General features: G+C 37.8%; 1 protein-coding gene across 1 annotated transcript in view; it reads right to left on the bottom strand.

The window, feature by feature from the left end:
• LSAMP (limbic system associated membrane protein) overlaps positions 1–20083 on the bottom strand; it is a 423147-nt gene that overhangs the window by 312443 nt on the left and 90621 nt on the right. Inside the window, exons 5-8 of the mRNA XM_077771862.1 lie at positions 18333–18437; positions 18067–18171; positions 9577–9613; positions 5854–6086 (exon numbers count right to left, since the gene is read on the bottom strand). Coding sequence (XP_077627988.1) covers positions 5854–6086; positions 9577–9613; positions 18067–18171; positions 18333–18437 — 480 coding nt within the window. The remainder of the gene's footprint in view (positions 1–5853; positions 6087–9576; positions 9614–18066; positions 18172–18332; positions 18438–20083) is intronic.

The raw sequence follows: 20083 nt of genomic DNA, 5'->3' as shown, positions 1-20083 counted from the left end.
ACAGAGAGACAGAGCATGAGTGAGGAAGGGGCAGATACAGAAGGAGACACATATCTGAAGCAGGCTCCAGGCTCTGAGCTGACAGCACAGAGCCTGATGTGGGGCTTGAACTGACAGACTGCAAGATCATGACCTGAGCTGAAGTCGGAGGCTTAACCGACTGAGCCACTCAGGTACCCTGAGATTCTTAATGTTATAGTTAAAAAAAGTCTCATTTTGGGGGCCACTATTCCCAGCACTCAAGGATATCTGTTTTCTATAGGTACTTAGGTTATTTTATTTTATTTTTCTATTATAAGGCTCTAGTACTTGCTCCACAGAACTTTAGATACAATTTGATGCTGTATCATACAGGAAAATGAGCAGGCAGGCAGTAGCAAATTCCTCTCACTAACTGCTTAGATCCCTAGAACAGTCGATCTTGGTTTTTCACATATATCTGAATCACCTGCAGAACACAGTGTATTTGCAAATTTTGGCTGTATCCCCAGGGATTCTGGTTCAATTGTTCTGGGAGTGGTTCGTAGGAATCTATATTTTGACAAGTATAATAAACCAAAATGTTGACTTTGTTGCAGGTTATGTGAGGATCACACAAAGAGAAATGTTGTTGTAAATGCAAGTGCCTTTATCTGTGGCATGATGAGAAAAACAGACCATAGGTGGATAACCTTTTGAGAAGAAATGGACATTATTAATAGGAAAGGTGTCAAAGCACTCTGTTTATTTTATTAAAGTTAACGGTGATGTTTTCTTAATCTTTTGTCTCAGAATCTGTAAAGAAGGTGGTGTGGAAACCAAAATATCTGGCTTTAGAAATGAGTCCCACCATTGATTAAGTATCTCAAATGCGTGTGCACATTTGAATAGCTTTGGCTTCCACAGATGCAACATTTAATACCGCTAATCACAAGTCAACCCAAAGATCATTATTGATTTGTATATTGGCTGATGCAAAACTTTCACCTTTGTATCCCATGAGGAAGGTGTGCAGAGGTGTCATTTAGCTGAAGACTGAGTTTAGTGAACCATGCAGCATATTTATTTCAACACTGGATAGTTTCTGTGTAATAACCCTCATGAACTGAGAAAAACTTAAGAGAGAAAATATTGGAGATGTTAAATATTCACTAATACGGTGCAGACTTAGAAAAGGAAATGAGGCTTCCAAGGCAAATGAAACATGAGAAACATTAAGGGCATATAAATAATTAAAAATTTATAAAGTATGAGTTTTTTGAAATCTAGAGCAGTTTTTAGGTCTCAACATTTTTTTTTCCAGCTCTGAATCCTGAAAATGGACAGTTTTGGAAGAGAGGAGATTTTATTTGAACAAAACTATGCTAGGTAAGCAGTCTTGGAGGGCCTGAGATGTCACCTTTAAATGTGATGTATTTGTCAGGGTGCCTGGGTGGCTTAGTCCGTTAAGTGTCCGACTTTCGCTTAGGTCATGATCTCGCGGTTCGTGGGTTCGAGCCCCGCGTCGGGCTCTGTGCTGACTGCCAGCTCGGAGCCTGGAGCCTGTTTCAGTCTGTGACTCCCTCTCTCTGACCCTCCCCTGCTCGCTCTGTCTCTCTCTCTCCTAGAAATAAATAAAACATTAAAAAAAATTTTAAATGTGACGTATTTGTCAGTCTACCTGTCCTCTGTCTCATGCCCAGTGATCTTACTGGAGTATTTTAGGAGTATTTGAGGGGCAGGTAACACTTTAGAAGTATTTGGAGGTACAACACTATGTGAAATTAAATGAAATTATTCAGAAACATTTCCCCAGATATTCTTAAGGTATGCAATTGTTTTAAATTAGTGGGTCTCAAAGTGTGGTCCTTGTACCAACAGCATCATTATTACCTGAGAATATGTAAGAAATGCATATTTTCAGCCTTTGTCCCCAGAAATACTTAATCAGGAATTCTGGGGAGTCCCACCCATCTAAAATTTAACAAACCGTCTAAGTGTTGCTGAAGCATGCGGCATTTTCTCCTTCAATATTCTTAGTAAATGTAACTAGAATTTTAAAAGTAATGTTGGTCTAAGAAGCCCATTAGGATCCTAAGGAAGTGAAGCCAAAGGCTGAATGCTAAGGAACAGGACAACTGAAGAAAATGGGTGGGACAGATCCAAAATAAAAGCTGAAAGAGCCTGCCATAAGGGTAACAGGCAACGAATGGACGCAGCTGTTAGATTCTGGGTAGCACCCCGGGCAAAAGTGAGCCTTCTGACAAACACTGGAGCGGCAACAGCATCATGGTTGTCCTTGTTATCCTACACCGTCATCACTATCATTACCATCACCATCATTATCATCTTATTGGGTTAAAAAAAACACATGATGTCTGGATCCTGGGCTGGGGGCTTACAGAGATCATCTAATTTAATCCTTACAATAAACTTCGGAAGATTTAAAATTTAAATTTTATCTCTCTGTTACATATGACAAAACTGAGCCTTAGAGAAACAAAGTAGTTTACCACCAAATTTATTTAAGTAGCAAGAAAGAAAACTGAGATATGAAGTAGGCAATATGACTTCAAGGCCCACATTCTTAACTGCTGTTCTTTAGTGATATCTCATAGCACCTTAGAGCTAAAGGTGGCCTCACCATCAGGCAAGGAAAAAGAATCCAGTATTTATTTAATGGTTAGTTAAATTGGATTCTTAGAAACTGTGGAGAGCAAGAAAGGCAGAATTTCAAAAATTCAAAAGACCCTTATATTCTGATGAAAGATGCTATAGACTTGGAGGGAAGAGTGGCAGCCATCCTAGAAACAGAATCTTTGATGTGATGAGCACATAGTGTTGAGGCATAGAGTAGGAAGCAGTATGAACAAACAGCATGGTGGGACAGAACCCCTGATCTAATCACAACATCTAACGCCCTAAGGGTAAGTGGATCAGCCATCTGGTGCAGATATAAAATGGCAACATCCATATAATTGTCAGAAAAATTCCTCTTCATGACTTGGGTTCAAGGAGAAGATCTTTTCTTCATCTTTCTTATAAGTATAGGCTTTGTCACTCATTTTTTCCTTCCACAGCAATGTTATTTAAAAAATACAGTAATATCTTGAATCACATAGATATGGGTTTGAAACCCTGTCCTAACCCAACAGGCAGGCTTGGGCAGACTCCTTATTGTCTCTAAACTTTAAGCCTTTGCATATTTATAGTAAAGTTATTTATATCTTATTAATAATATTATTATTAGATTCAAATGGGATAATGAACTATAAGATGTCAGAAAGAATTGTGCCAAAATGTGCACCTTTGGCATACAGATTATTCAGAGCTGAAAATAATCAAGGCCCAAAGATTTAGGAAGAAATGTTGACTTCCTCCTAATTGCCTAAAAGAATTTAGATAAAGGACCTGCTCCAGCAAGAGAGTTATCACCATAAATAACTACATTATAATATGAATTAGGTGTGGTAGATAAGAAGGAACCTTGTAAGCACTGTTGATCAAAGTCCTCTCTATGTCCCATTGTTTCTGGATGGCCCAGTAACATTTGCTTACCAAACACTGACTCTTTTTCATTTTTTTGTGAATTGTTTTCCTTCCCTTTCCTTCCCAGTCCAGCAGCCCATTGGCTTTATATCAAGGTGATATATAGAACTCATTTTGCCTGATTGTCTTTGTACTCTCATGTTTATGTGGATTTCTCATTATTATTCATTTCTCATAATTTCTAATTATGAAATTAAATTTGATCTTCTCTTGTTAATCTATTTCATGTCAATGTAATTCTCAGACCATTAGAAGAATCTTGAAGGTTAGAGAAAATTTTCTCCTTCACAACAGAATAAACAGTACATGGGACTTGGTAGATTCTTCTCCATCACTTAATATTAAGTTAATTTAAGTGAATTTCAGTTATGCTGACATGGTATGAAAGCATATGCAAGTACGATCTAACTTACTTATACCTCTAACCCTCTCAGGATTAGTACATTTAGTTCATAACTAAAATGTATACAGATAAATAAGAAAAAAAAAGGGGTGGGAGAGAAGGCTTGGGGCATTTAGTGCTAAGAGCTGTGTTAAATGTAAATCTGGTGCTTCTTAAAGCCACCACAAAAAAAAAATTCCCTTCCAGTAGAAAGTACTTCAGATATGATTCCTGGTCTGCTTGGCTCCAACTTACCCCCTGTACTATCTGTGTGACCTGTAGCAAGTAACTTCAATTTAAGAAACTTCTGTTTCCTCATCTAGAATCCAAAGAATATAATACTCAAATTGCCAAATTTTATTTAGTATAGTACACATACACATTTTCCAATTGTGGTGTCTAATGGCTTTCCAATGACATTAAAGTCTGTAAAGGTATTAAAATTGTGTAGGAATCTCATAATGTAATGTGGAGTTAGCCATTAGATAAAATCTTTTCTAAGGGGCTTTGAAAAAACTAGTTATCTCCCCCTCCCCTACCATTGCATGGGGTAGAACTTCTTTTATTTTGAGGTGGGAGGATGTGTGTGTATGTGTGTTTGTGTGTGCATGAAAGAGAGTCAGGGAGAGACAGAAAGACAGAGACAGAGAGAATATATGTGTTCTTGTGTTTTTGAGGGAGTTGGTAAGTTAACCCATTTACGTATTTACACATCTCTGGTTATGTTTATACTTTTAAATGGGCTGCCTGAGATCCAAGCCCTGATGTATCATGTTATAGAGCTCAAACACTCTGTACTAAACTACAAGGAAAACACTCTATGCTTTGACTATAATAGGAACTTTGCAGGTCAGTAGACATGCCTTTTATAAGCAATAAAATGAAGCTGTCAGCCATTGCAAATGGACCAAGATAGAGGTCACATGACTAAACCACCTCTGGACCAGACAGTCTCTGATGTATTTTACTCTAGTTTCAATCTATTAATCAGAAGAGTTGGGAGAGCAATAATTTAAATGCTGCAATAATCAATTCCATAACTCATTAATAGAAGCTACAGTCAAACTTTCCCACACCACTGACTGCACTGGAATTCTGACAGGAGCCCTAGGGCCATGCCTAATTTGCATTAAATTTACATAAAATTGTAAATCAAGAACACATGAACGTAGCCCTAATATTTGTTAGTGCTTAGATGAAACGGCTAGTGGTTTGACTTCGTTTGCAATAAAACTCTGCAGCTGATCAGCTTTGTTCTCATTCTGCAATTATGAGAAAGGGACCCATGAGAGCTATAGTTTGGGGCCATGCGTATGCCACTTAGGGTTTTCATCCTATAAAGCCATGACTCAGATGTGCCCTTGGAAACCCCAAGCTAGAAGCAGATTGTCCCCAGTACTTTGCAAACCCTTTTCACTAGATTTTCTCACAAATAACTTACCATTAAATGGAGATACAAATGACAAAGAAAGCTGGCCAGCTGAGAGGATATCAAGACCCTGGAAATTTTTATTTTTATTTTTTTTATTTTTATTTTCCAAATAATATTTACTATCATAAGAACAGATACTTAGTAACATTCCTTATGCTGAAGATAAAAATCAAGCCTTCAGCAAGGCATCTGATACCTAAAAGTTGATGTAGTGAACTTCATATGGTTCTAAGTATTCTCTGTGCTCCTGTTACTATGTTTCAAATTATTTCAACAGCTATGGCCTTTGTTAGGTGCTTCTATATTCAGCGCTAGGAGAAAATATTCTTATCAAGAGTACTGGCTCACAGTGGCAAGATTCTGCTTTCTCCTTAGTCCTTTCATTTTAAGTCTATCCTTTTAGAGAGAAAATAGATACTTAAACACAAAAATGAATTTGAAAGGTTTTTTCAGAAAGAGTTTTGCCAATATTTTATACATCATGCTTACTTTTTGTCTCTCACCTCTCCCTACCTATCCCATCTTTTCTTACCTTGCACGATCAAGTAAACTTGGGAGGTCTTGGGCTCATGCTGTGTCTGAACCGAACAAGTATAGGAACCCTCATCATAGACATCCACCTTCTGGATTCGGAGACTGTATTCCAGAGAATGGCGTTTCTCCAGCTCAACCCGAGGGTCCAGAGACCATTTGTCATGTCCAGCAAAAATGATGCCAGATCGGTTCAACCAGGCCACCTTCGAGTTCTTGTCTTCTACAACACACCTGGCAGAGCAGAATAACAACATTAGACTCTTACCCATACCTGTATCTGCATTCATTCTCCACATGATTGCCTTCAACAAGACCAATGAAGAACAATAATTATATGCAGGATGAATTATTACCATTTCTTAGAGTCCTATGAATTGTCACTATTTCTCCTAAGATCTAATTACCATTCAATGGATGGATGTCATTATATTAGACTCAATTTAGCCATAAACAATCAGTATGAAAAATGCAGGCAAATAAAGTTAAATAGATATTGACTTCCCACTGGATTCTCTTCTTCTTGCCTAGGAAAAGGTCATTCACACAAAACTCCATCTGTTTAAGTAATTGCGAATTTGACAAGTGATAATGTGGCGCATTTCCTGAGTTCTGAGTTGTATGAATCCTTTCATAAGTATTTCTCAAAGTCTTTTGTGATGGTAGATTCAAATTATGCCCCACTGTAGAAATTAGACTAGATTTCAGAGTTTGCTTTGGATTCTTATAAATTTGGAATGGCCTCTTGCAGGAGTGAGAAGCGTGTGAACAGGTCAAAGGTAAGAAGAAAGGTGTTGTGTCAAGGAAATCAAAGCTAGCATCTTCTTGCCTACGTCTGGTTCCAGCTGCTGGGGGCAGCAGGTTCTCTGCTGGCCAGACAGCTTGCTACCAGCATTTCTGACACATCAGAATGAATTCAATATTTTATGGGAGATTAAAAAACCAATTCTGTGGTTCCTATTCCAGGAAAGATGAAGGAAAAAAATGTTTATTTGAATGACTACTTTTTTTAAAAACCTAAAAGGATCTCTTTCTGAAACTTGCAAGAAAGAGGCAAAGAAACTGGATTAATGGAGAAAAGGTAAATGCTTCATGGGGAATGTAATGTTCCACTTCAATTTCAGTAAGAATCTGGAAATGGAAAAACTGAGCAACAAACAAACTTCTCTCTGTATCCCTTTGGCAAGATTTATGTCTGTCCCACAGGGAGATTGTCCCAGACCTGTTCACAACTGTAGAGCCATCTGTGCAGCACTCTGGGTCATGTGGGATAGAGAGAAGAAGCCAGGAGCGTGACAGCAGAACAATTAAAATACCATGTTTTGTATTTTACAAACTGATTAAATCCAGGTTTTCTCTAAGGTCAAAAAAGCCAGTCATGGAGATTCTGTACCTATGCATAGACAGGTAATTGATGCATTACCTACAGGCTGTCTACAGTAGTTATACAGAAGCCAAACCATCTCTCTTAAAAGGAGAAATGCTTAATCCTTTTAAAATACCTCACCTAGCATTCAAAAGGCCTCCTTATCACATTATTTTTAAGTGAACTAAATCTTTTATTTAACATGAGAATTTTATTTCATATCTTGAATTTGATGATATGCAGGTCTCTGTTTTCTTCTCCATCTATTTATTTTCATAAACATAAGTTGATGAAATCATCATTTGGTATCTCCATGACCCAACATGTGTCTCTCTGCCATGGAGATATTGTTGGGATAAACTATATGTGCTTGATAATTTAGAGTTTCTCCATAAGGGAGTACAAAGCTAATCATGAAGGCTTGCTGCTTCTTTTTTTTTCTTTTTTTTTTTTTTTAATTTCTTGGAGAGAGAGAGGGAGAGANNNAGGGGAGGGTCAGAGAGAGAGGGAGACACAGAATCTGAAGCAGGCTCCAGGCCCTGAGCTGGCAGTCAGCCCAGAGCCCGACGCGGGGCTCGAACCCACAAACCGCGAGATCATGACCTAAGCGAAAGTCGGACGCTTAACCGACTAAGCCACCCAGGCGCCCCGAAGGCTTGCTGTTTCTTTCCAGACCTGATTGTACTTTTCCTGTTCTACTATTTTGTGGCACCATTTCTCTGTCCTTCAAGGTATTTTGTGGCACTTTTTAACTGAGAATCATTTATGAGTTAATAGGCTGTTTGCTGCATTTCTATATCATAAATGAAGTTATTCATATTGATTTACTGTTTTCTACTGAGAAGAATGGAAATTTACCTCTGTAAATGCATTTTAAATCTCCTATCATGAATCTCCTTGCACTTTTCTCATTTAGGCAGCTCAACCCAGGAGCAAACAGATATGCTACATCATAGGGAGGTGCTCTGAAAATATCTAGCAACAAATATGGCCCTAGCATGTTCAATTTGGAAAAAAAAAAAAGATTGTATAACATAGGGTACATAGATATGGTGTACAAGTCAATTAAAGACAGGTATTTTGCCCTATTCATTTAGGTACCTCCCAAAATTAATCTTACGTAATCTTGGGTACTTGATAAATGCCTCCTGCTAAACTGACTGTGTCACACTCACAGAGAAGAGGACGTATGGTTACCTGTTTTCCACTCCCTCATCCCAAACCCTAACACTTTGACAAATGAATGAGACACATTTCCTTATCAGCACAAAGTAGAGTTTCTAAGTCAGGTCTTAGGGTCCTCTGGACATTTGAGCAATTTTGTCCATAGAAAAGTTAAAATTATCATAGAGATCATTATTCCAAATTATTCTGAGAATGTTCAGATCTATCTAACCTAAAGAAGTAATTGACTATTTCAGCAAAATTGCCAGACCCATAAAAATGCATCTATCAAAACAATACAGTATATGGACATTTTGCGATGACAGTCTACATAATGTCTTTTTTTTACATTATGCTTCTTCTTATATTTGTTTTTCAAATTTACATTTTACTTACAAATAAATACACACATACACATATAGGTATGTATATATACACATATACAGACACTCACACTTTTTACTAACTTAGTATGGTTAGCCAAGAAGCTAAGCAGAGCACAATGTAGTATTTTTAAAATTTTTAAGCATGCTCCACATGCAATGTAGAGCTTGGACTCACAACCCTGTGGTCAAGAGGCATATGTTCCACTCCCTGAGCCAGCCAGGTTCCCCAACAATGTAGTATGTTTAAAAAGGAAACCACTCCTCCAGATTCTTAAGCTTTTTTGTGTGTAATCAGTGATTTGAAAGTAAATATATTGACTCTATAAAGTAGAAAATAATCTCTTTACAACATGACAAAACTTTCATACTGAAAAATAGCAAACATAATACAGTTTCAGAACAAATTTAATTTAAAAAAATTTTAATATCTTGATTTAAGGTGGCAACTATTTCAAACCAGAAGAAGTGCACATAAGAAAAAGACTGCAAAAGTCAAAATAATCTCAACTTATAGAACTTATGTTTCTTCAGTGAAAGTAACCAGTGACATACAGTAGTCACAGAACACCCAGTTATTCGAAAATGAGGAAATGCCGATTTAATGCAGACCCAGGTTCCCAACATGCACTGACTAGCCAACAAGCATCACGTGCTCTCATCTAGGAAGTGAATTGGCTTAACTGTGCATTAGGCATTCCTATAGAGTAAGTGAGAATTCTCATGCCATGCCATCATAACATAATAATGAGTTACCCCCCCACCCAGAATGCTGCTTTAATACTAGATAATCTAGCTCAGAACTGGATACCTAATGACTCTATCTTCAAAATCAGCCGTGGCTACAGCTGGAAAAGTGTGAAGAGATGTATTCTAAAAATCCCTAAGTGTTATATATTGTTTAGATTTAATAGAGCGTTTCCCCCAGGAGCTTAAAATGTTGCATATCATTCCAGCATTTAGAAAAGACTGCTTCTTTAAGAGAAGAGAAAGGCAGAGAATGTCTCTCTACTTCAGGTGGGATTTTTTGGAAGGCAACTAAGAACATGGGGATGTAATACATGTCTCTAGGACCGCATCGTACTCCACATTGCATTAGAATTATTTGTATGTATCTTTCCTCATACTCTTATTAATGACAGTGACCCTACCGAATTCACCTGTAGAGCTCTCATGGGACCTAGCAGCACACACCCACCATGTACACAGGAGACACTCACTGAAATGTAGAATAAATAAACCGAATTTAATACATTGATATTTAATAAGTATCAAATATTGGTTAATTATCTAAGAAGTGTATAATAAATGGGTAATTAACATTTCTTAAGAAATAATTAAAAGTATCAGATATAGGGGTACCTGGGTGGCTCAGATGGTTAAGTGTCAGACTCTTCATTTCGGCTCAGGTCATGATCCTACAGTTCATAGCATCAGTTCTGCATTGGGCCCTGCACTGACAGCGTGGAGCTTGCTTGGGATTCTCTCTCTCCTTCTCTCTCTTTCTTTCTCTCTCTCTGTCCCACCCTTCTCAAAATAATTAATTTAAAAAAAATGTATCATTTGATACAAAGGGAAAATTTAAAGAGGTTTACTGAGTGTGGTATTTAAAAATCTTTTAACATTTTTGGGGCGCCTGGGTGGCTTAGTCAGTTAAGCGTCCGACTTTCGCTTAGGTCATGATCTCGTGGTTCGTGGGTTCGAGCCCCGCGTTGGGCTCTGTTCTGACAGCCAGCTCAGAGCCTGGAGCCTGTTTCAGAGTCTGTATCTCCCTCTCTCTCTGACCCTCCCCTGCTCACGCTGTCTCTCTCTCTCCTAGAAATAAAATAAAAATATTAAAAAAAATCTTTTAACATTTATTTATTTTTGAGGGACAAAGAGAGACAGAGAATGAGCAGAGGAGGGGCAGAGAGAGAGGGAGACACAGAATCTGAAGCAGGCTCCAGGCTCTGACCTGGCAGCACAGAGTCCAATGCAGGGCTTGAACCCACAAATCATGAGATCATGACCTGAGCTGAAGTCTGTCGCTTGACCAACTGAGCCACCCAGGCGCTTCTGAATGTGGTATTAACATAAAAGCAAAGGAGAGAAAAATGTGTGCTCAGTGCTTCCATTATGAAGAAACATCATCTCTGAGAGTTATACAATCTATGTCACATTTGAAAAAGTAAAAAGAAACATAAAGCACTAGATAAATGCTTACTGGCCTGCCCACTTTAACCATGAATCTGCAAATATTATATGGGTTACATACCTTACCTATGGGCCTATGATTTTTTTTAAAAAAAATCAGCTTCAAGAAAAAAATTACAGGAAAGGCAAGCAAACAAATTTTTATCTTCCCTGTTCAGTATATCTGCAGCCATAAAACCATCACAAAAAATCAATGCACCCATAAAAATCTCAAGCATTGGATCTCTGCAAACACTTTATACCAAGCATATTATGCGCATTTATACAAACAGGTACATCGACAACTCTACTCATACTGTATAAGTCTGCTTCTAAAACGATGAGTATAATTGGAGACAGAAAAGAAATGCTAAATTCAGTCTGTAGCAATAGATTGCCTAATAGCATATTTACTGACAGTATATCCATGATATAAGTGATACAGATCTACCAGATTTTAAGCCTGTTCAATTGCTTCTAGTCACATCTCTTCATATTTAACAAACATTATTGCTGCTAAAAATGTATCAATTTACCATTAGAATTTATCCAAACTTTCCTTTCTTTCTGAGGAATATAATCTTGTATTTATCCATTGATCACTAATAAGTGCATTTTACTCAGTCCTTCACCAGTTATCGATCCTCAATCCTCATACTTCTTAATTATAAGGATCAGGGCAGTGGAACTGGATAGGTAAGAGATTTGTTTTTAAATTTAAGAAAGAACAGTGAGATTAGTGCTTCTTGAGTAGGGGTAATTTGTGATTGCAGATGATATTTGGAAATATCTGGAGACATTTTTTGGTGGTCATAGCCTGAAGTGGGGAAGTTGCTAGTGGCATCGAGTCGGTAGAGACTAAGGATGCCACTAAACATTCTACAAGATAAAAGATGACCTCTGCAATAAAGATACCCCAAAGGTCTACAGGGCAGAAGCTGACAAATCTTGAGTTAGACCTTGGTTTCTTGGTTTAAATATCTTGAAGCATAAAGCAAATATCTACAGTGCAATGGTGTTTTTTTTTTTCATAAGCATATGCTTCTTAATTTCTAGACACTTAACTGCCACCAGCAAAGTTCCTGAATCATAAGTCATGATCATGACAGAAATACCACAGTGAAGTCTAGTAATGGTCTGGTTATAAGTTAGTAGCAAATGAAACATGCCCTTTTGCTATTTTAGTATTATAATTATACATCAATATAATCTTGCATAGACAGTCCCCAGCTAACAATGATTTGCTTGTAATTGCTCAACTTCACAACAGTGTGAAATCAATACACTTTTAGTAGAAACTGGACTTTGAATATTGAATATCAATCTTTTCCCCACACTACTGATATACGGTCAGATACTTTCTCATGATGCTGGGCAATGGCAATGAGCTGTGGCTCCTAGCCCACCAGGCCACCATGAGGGGGGGGATAACCGAAACGCTTACAACCATTCTGTTTTTCATTTTAGGTACAGTAGTCAATATATTATATGAGACATTCAATACTTTATTATAAAATAGGCATTGTGTTAGGTAATTTTGCCTGACTGTAGGCTAATGTAAATGTTCTGAGCACATTTAAGGTGGGATAGGTTACATAAGATGTTTGGTAGGTTAGGCATTTTCAATTTAAGATATTTTCAACTTATGATGGTTTTATTGGGATGTAACCCCACCATGAGTCAAGGAAGATATGTACACAAATGATGGTGAATGGGAAAGCCATAACTCGGTTGCTTCCTAATTTAATGCTGGAGACATCATTTAACCTTAGTCTTTTTCTTTTTTCTCTACATAAATCAGTCTGTAACATCCAGAACAGATAAGGAATAATGAACTCAATTGAGGCAATTTGAGATTTAAGGAAATTATTAACCTTTGTTCATAGGAAAGCTACTTTTTAATTAACTTTTATTATTTTTCACATTTGTGACTCTTCCTCTTTTGTAAGACATGTAATGACTCAAGATGTGGAAGGAAAAGAGGTCTTCAACAATGTGCTGGCTCTTTATTTTGATGCTGTTTGCTCTGTAACCTTAACCCTACAAACAAAATCCTTAGTAAATCCACAACACTATCATAAAACGTAGAAGGAAGGATTCTTGGTATGAGAGGTAAAGCTGTACATTCCCAGCATTAGTGTGTGAAATCAAGAACAGCAAAGGATGGAATAATGTAGTCTCTCTTGAGTCAGAAGTCCTAAACTTGACTTTATCATATCATTTTAAGTATAATGAATTCCAGCAATATTATGCAAACACACTAAAAACAATACATGCCAAATAAGTTAACAAAACAAATATTTTTAAATTAATAATCATTTTGGGTCATCTCTGCTTCATTATCATGTTCTAAGATTAAACTCAGAAATAAGATTACTGTGGGGATTCATTGCTGACCATTGTCTGTAGCAAGTAGCTTCACCTCTTTCACTGCCTTCCTCCATCTCTACCTCCTTCTAAACTTGGTTTCTGGCTTTTAACCCTGCCTATCCTCTTGGACTCATTCTCTTGTTCTTATGCATATACACTCCTTCAGTTTTGAACCTCTTGAACCAGAAACTAACCTTTACACACATTCATGTCCAATTGGCTGCATGCACACATGCATATCAACACACACATACAAGCACCAACAGACATTCCATAGAGGGTGAGAACAGAGAGGTAGCAAACCACAGGAACCAGATTCAAGTGAATCTATTATTGGTCATGATGATTTAGGAATATGTACACTTTTGTTGGAATGTGAGGGTAAAAGGCATACTGTTGAGTTCCTACAAGATAACTGATTTTAGTTCTTACCATCAGAACACAGGTAATCATTGGTCTTTTTGTATCCTAGCTTTTCATAAGTGAAATAAAGTTAATGATACTTGACCCAACTCCCTAGAACTACTCTTAGGGTAGTTCCATGAATACAATGAAGTGATGTACATGGAAACCTTTTATAAGGTGTAAAACAATATTTATGCTCATATTCATATGCTCTCATGATGAGAGTATGATAGATAAGAAGAAAATTGTTATACGTAGGGGTGGCTATAAAGGAAAACCATCGATTTCCTTAGGCCATTCAGAAAGTTTATCTCTTCAGAGAGTCTGATGACACCCACTAAATATGTATTATTACCCAGACTTTCTGATCAATCATGTATTTCTTTAAATATTCAACTTGCATTAGTTATTTGCATTTGCTATGTTGACAAAGCACCCTCTCTGTGCTTGGGTTATATCTCCTAAAATTGTTCATTACCTATAAGAGCAAAAAGGAATCCACAATGGCACATGGTAAAGCCAAGAAAATCTGTTATTTCTGAAGCAATAAAAAGTCCTCCCCAGACATGCTTTTTATCTCTTACTACCAGTAGACAGCACTTGTTCAGCCATACATGCATCCGTAGATAAACATATATATAATACATGTATTGCTATATTTTCAGGTTCATCTTCTTTAAGATGAAGCATTAACCCATATCCATGCAGGTGGTACAGGTGAGGAAAGCAAGTAGAGAAAGAGCAGGAATTAACCACCACATTAGGTAAAGAGTATATCTCAGAACCTGTCAATTCTAGGACCATCTGTGTTCCTCTTCATTTTACATCAATTGTGTCATCTCTCTTCTTCTTCACAATTGTGTCATTTCTTCTTCACATAGAAGAAATGAATGGAAAACAAGAAGACAGAAATTTTAAAAAGTGATCAGAATGAGACTAGGGCCAGGAAAGAACCCAGTTCTATATCAGTGGCAGCTAGGATCAATCCCAGGAACGTTTATAAATGGTTGGAAATAGCTCTTCTAGGTTCTTTCCAGAGTCCCGATTGGTTTAGAGAATAAACCATGATTTTCTTAATCACACAATAACTTAGGATTCTCCATTTTCTTGTCAGTAGTGAAATGGAAAAGTCATGGGTTTCATAGTTTAGTAGTTTTCGGCAAGTTACTTAGCAGAGGAAAGGCAGCACAGGGAATGTTTACAGGTTCAGACTGAGTAGATGGAACCAGCTTCCTGCTCTGCATTCTAGCTCCATCACCTGTTTGTTCTGTGTTCTCAGGAGATCTGCTTACCTTCTCTGTGCCTGAGTTTCTTCACGTGCACAGTGAAGACTATAAAATTTTCTACTTCAATGAGTAGTTGTAATGTTTAAATGTGTGAATTTTAAATATACAGAGTAGTGTCTGCCTTGAAAGGGGTCACTATTAACAAAGAGCTTCCATATTTTCCTTCAGTAAAAACATTGGATAAGAACTATCTTCTCATATAATTGTGATTTTTTACAAATGTTTTATTTATTTCTAGGAGAGAGAGAGAGAGAGAGAGAGACAGCACGAGCAGGGGAGGGTCAGAGAGAGAGGGAGTCACAGACTGAAACAGGCTCCAGGCTCTGAGCTGGGGGTCAACACAGAGCCCGACGCGGGACACGAACCCACGAACCGCGAGATCATGACCTAAGCGAAAGTCGGACGCTTAACCGACTAAGCCACCCAGGTGCCCCTATAATCGTGATTATTAAATGGGCTAAAGTATTTAGAATACCCAGTAAGCTTGGGAAGAGCCTAATAAGATCTCGTCCCCATCGCTTTTCATAATTTGAATCCGGGCATTTCATTCTGCATAAATACCAATGTTGGGCTAAATCCAGCAACCTCCAGAAACTGTTTAATCCAATTCCCTGTGTATTAACAGACATTTCCAGAGCAATCTCCTTTTACAGGCCTGGATTCTCTTGCATCTGACACCCCTCTGGTCTTTCTAGTCAGTAGTTGGTCCCCTAAAACCCACACGTGTTAAATTGAAAGCAAGATGATGCAGTATGATTATGGTACAACACTGTAAATAGAGGTTCTAAGGCCATCTCTGAACATCTGTAAGGGTTTTTGTTGTTACTGTTGTTGTTGTTGTTTTGGCATACCTGTGCACAGGCAGCTTAGGTCTTAAATGTCTCAGAGCTTTCAGTCAGATCCAGTTAGAGCCCAGGGCAGCTTGGACAGAGAATAACACTTGGTCCATGCTGTACATTGTGATCTGCTGCAATCTGCTTGGCATAATTGAGGTTTCTCGTGGACTGGATGAATCACTGTCTATACTTTATGGACTCTCAGTTTGCAAGAACAGGTTTATCTTTTCTTCTTTTCAATATGTGACTGGAAATTATCCTTTCACTGAAGTACATGCACCTATAAATCTCCTTTCTTTTAAACTACGGATTCTCCTCTTTCCTCACCACTTGGTTGACTGAGGATGAGAAGCAATCTTATAGTTTGCTTTTGTCTTGATTCTTGCTATGAGTCTGTTCTGTGAAAAACCTCTCTCATTTAAAAGGGGAAAATAAAGCTACCTTTAGTTGTACCTTTGAAAGAATAAAATTCATCTTAGAATCCTGGCTCAGAATTCTAGTTAAAATTTTTACTTGCTATGCAATTAAAAACAACTCCACAGTTATTTAAAGAAAATTTTGTTAACTTCTGAGACATTACAAAGTAAATATCAAATGTATGCTAAGTTCTAGAAGGAAAAATGGTGCTCTATATTTTGCAGAGTTTACTTTTTATCTCATTCCAGCAGTAGAGGGAAATAAAAGGGCTCATAATAAATTATAATGCAGTTAGGATGAGCATTCTGTTGCATGAGACATGGCTGTAAAGTCAGGAGACTATTTTCCATAAGTCTTACTTGAAAACCCAGCCCCTTACTTTATAGTCTTATCATACACAGCATTATGTAAATGTTATCACTGGAGCAGAACCACGTATAATACGATTCCTCATTACATGCATTTAGATACAATTTGGATCGAATTATGCCCTCTAAGACATGGCAATTAATAAATGCTGCATGTATGATATAACAGAGTTAACACACAGTAAGTATATAGGTAAATAAGTATGTATTGGGACTGTCTATCAGAGCTACCATTAGAAAAGGGCTCTGCTGTCTAGTTTGCCTTCACTGGCAGAGGTAAAAGAAATAAAGGCAGATGAAAATAAAGAGCAAAAGAAGTCTATTTTTTTAAATGTACTTTGTGGATACAGATGTGAAATAGGGGCTTCTGGTAGATGCAAATTGAAGGAGCACATATTATCAAACAGATCCATCTTAGCTGAAGGAAATGTAGTGGTTCCCTCCCCCCGCTGACAAGAAGCCAATAGATCACTGATGAATGCTTATAAATCACAAGGACAGTTCTCACATGGAGAATTATAATCATAAGGCTTTTTCTGACTTCCATGTTTGCTTTGCCACCCACATTCTACCCCACCTAGACTTCTTTGTTTCTTAACTTCAGAAGTATTCCTCCCCCCCCGCCCCCCACAGGACTTTCTTCTGAAGGACAATGATGTGAGGAGGTCTTCACCCTTGTATGATATGGTTTTTCTCCTTTCTCTCCACATCATTTTTTTTTCCCTTCACCTAAACCTTTCCTTGAAGTCCTGTCTGTCTTGACCATAATAACAATTAGGACGTGAATGGGACTAGGGATCAAGTCATCAAAAAGAGCTTCAGAAGTTACTGAGAGAATGGGCATGAAGGCAAGACCTGATGAATCTGAGGTGAAAATCTATCTGTGAGCTACTGTAATGAACTCAGCCTACTCCACCTGGAGACTGATACCTGACACTGCAATCCCCAAACTACATAGAGCCCTGACCCTGGAAGGGGGAAGGAGGGACAGGAAGTAACTGGTGTCTGGACTGAGGAGCAAGAGGAAGTTAAAGGCCATTGCCTTTGGTACTACAACATTCCCCATGTAATTTAATTCTAAAATTTCACAGCCAGCCTCAGTTAAAGAGAGAGATGCAAATATTTTAAGGTGAAGGGCACACACTGAGTCCTAGGAAGAGTCAGATGATTCAAAGGCACATCTCTATAGCCTAAGAGAATTTGTATTTCATTTCCTCCCCCTCTCTGTCCTTAGGGCACTCTACCTTTGAGAGTGTATTACAGACGAGGCATCTTTCTCTGAAGTGACTCTCAAAATTCAGCCGTTAAATGATAAGACAGGGAGAGAGAGAGAGGGAGAGAGAGAGAGAGAAAGAGAGAGAGAGAGAGCACACACGCACTGAATCTAAGTGAAGATTAAGAAGACATTGTTTTGAAATCATTCTTCTATTTCTTCTGGATTACTTACATCGCCATTTATGGTCAAGATCTTTTGACATGGCACCAGGGACTCTGTTGAAATCTCTATATGTGCTCAGGAACCGGATCTGAGTAGCAGCAAGAATGACGGTGACTAATTAACAGTCAACATGATGTTGATATTATATNGAGAGAGAGAGAGGGAGAGAGAGAGAGAGAAAGAGAGAGAGAGAGAGCACACACGCACTGAATCTAAGTGAAGATTAAGAAGACATTGTTTTGAAATCATTCTTCTATTTCTTCTGGATTACTTACATCGCCATTTATGGTCAAGATCTTTTGACATGGCACCAGGGACTCTGTTGAAATCTCTATATGTGCTCAGGAACCGGATCTGAGTAGCAGCAAGAATGACGGTGACTAATTAACAGTCAACATGATGTTGATATTGTATTATAAATCATAACGTTGATATAGTAGTCAATATTATGTTGACAAATTAATGTCCACCCTCCAAAGAACAAGGCACCTTCACCTGGCTCTATTAAGACCACTTTTAGAAGGATGTTGGTAATCCACTCACAGCCAAATCCAATGAATTTATTTTTAAGTATTTGTTTCTTAATCTCTGTATCGGTTTCAACACAATTTGCCCTCATTCTTCATTTTCTTGTCACTCTTTCTAACTCCTACCATTTCTTGATTTTCATAATCCACTTCTCTTCACTCACCTCCAGGATTGTATTTCTCTTCTCTCTTGGCTTCATGGAGTTGTCCTCATACATTTCACTAGTTTTGTTTTCTGTTTTTGTTTTGCTTTCTGTTGTTTTTTTTGTGTCTTTTTTTTGGGTTTTAATTATAGTTCATTATTTTGGCATCTAAAACAGCATATTCAGCTATTCCATATGAAAATCTGAAGGCACCTCAGAGTCAGCTTGTTTTGAACCTAACTCATTATCTTCCATCTTATTATTTTCCTCTTTCTAAACCCATAGTTTCAAATAGGATCATAATCCATCTACTATTAATCCAAACTAGTAGCCACAGAGCTATCCTTGCTGCCTTCTGCTTCATGTCATTTAGATACTCAAATATATTTTTATATTTTTTCCTCCTAAGATTGACCCATAGTCTCCATCCATAATATAATATCCATAATATCACTGTCATTGTTTGGGACCTTCTCATCTGTTGTCAATACCACTTGTAGCTAGTGTTATAGTCTCTGATAACTAACTGGTGTTCTGACCTCTGGTATTTCATCTCTCACTTAACAGTTATAAAATTCATCCTTCATACAGAACATGTATGAAGGTGATCATGTAATCTTCCTGTTCAAATGCACTTGGTAATTTTACTTTTCACAGTTCAAAAAGATTAGTATAACCTATGTTAGTTCAACCTGTCTTTCCAGCCTGATCTCTTGACATTACATTCCCCTCTCTGCTTATTCTTTCATTTGGCAATTTCCTACTTACTACACAATCCATCTCAGGTATGCCTTCCTTTGTGATGCATTCTCTAATTCCATTGTTGCTTCCCTGATTGCACTAGCATTTTAATTCTTTTTCCCTCTCATCACTATTTTAAGAGTGAAGGACAACCATATCTTCTCCATCTTTGCATCTTTATTGCCTCACAGAATACTTGACACAAAATTTCTTAATAATTGTTCAATGGATGAATGAATATGCCATAATCTTTCTGTTTTCATTTCACATTCTTAGAGATTTCTGCTTCCTAATACAATCTCAAACCTATTCTCTCTTTTTTTTTTAATTTTTTAATGTTTCATTTATTTCTGAGAGAGAGAGTGAGCAGGGGAGGGCCAGAGTGAGAGGGAGACACAGAATCGGAAATAGGCTCCAGGCTCTGAGCTGGCTGTCAGCACAGAGCCCTATGCAGGGCTCGAACCCAGAAACAGTGAGATCATGACCTGAGCCGAAGCCAGACACTTAACCGACTGAGCCACCCAGGCACCCCATTCTTGAACCTATTCTCAATGGTTTCAAAAGAGGAGTGTGGCAGGTCTAGGCCCTTTTGTCTTTCTAACCCAACTATTTTAT

Source organism: Crocuta crocuta, unplaced genomic scaffold (assembly GCF_008692635.1).
Source record: "Crocuta crocuta isolate KB4526 unplaced genomic scaffold, BGI_CrCroc_1.0 scaffold56, whole genome shotgun sequence".
Classification (NCBI taxonomy): domain Eukaryota; kingdom Metazoa; phylum Chordata; class Mammalia; order Carnivora; family Hyaenidae; genus Crocuta; species Crocuta crocuta.
This window is presented reverse-complemented; position numbering and strand designations above follow the sequence as displayed.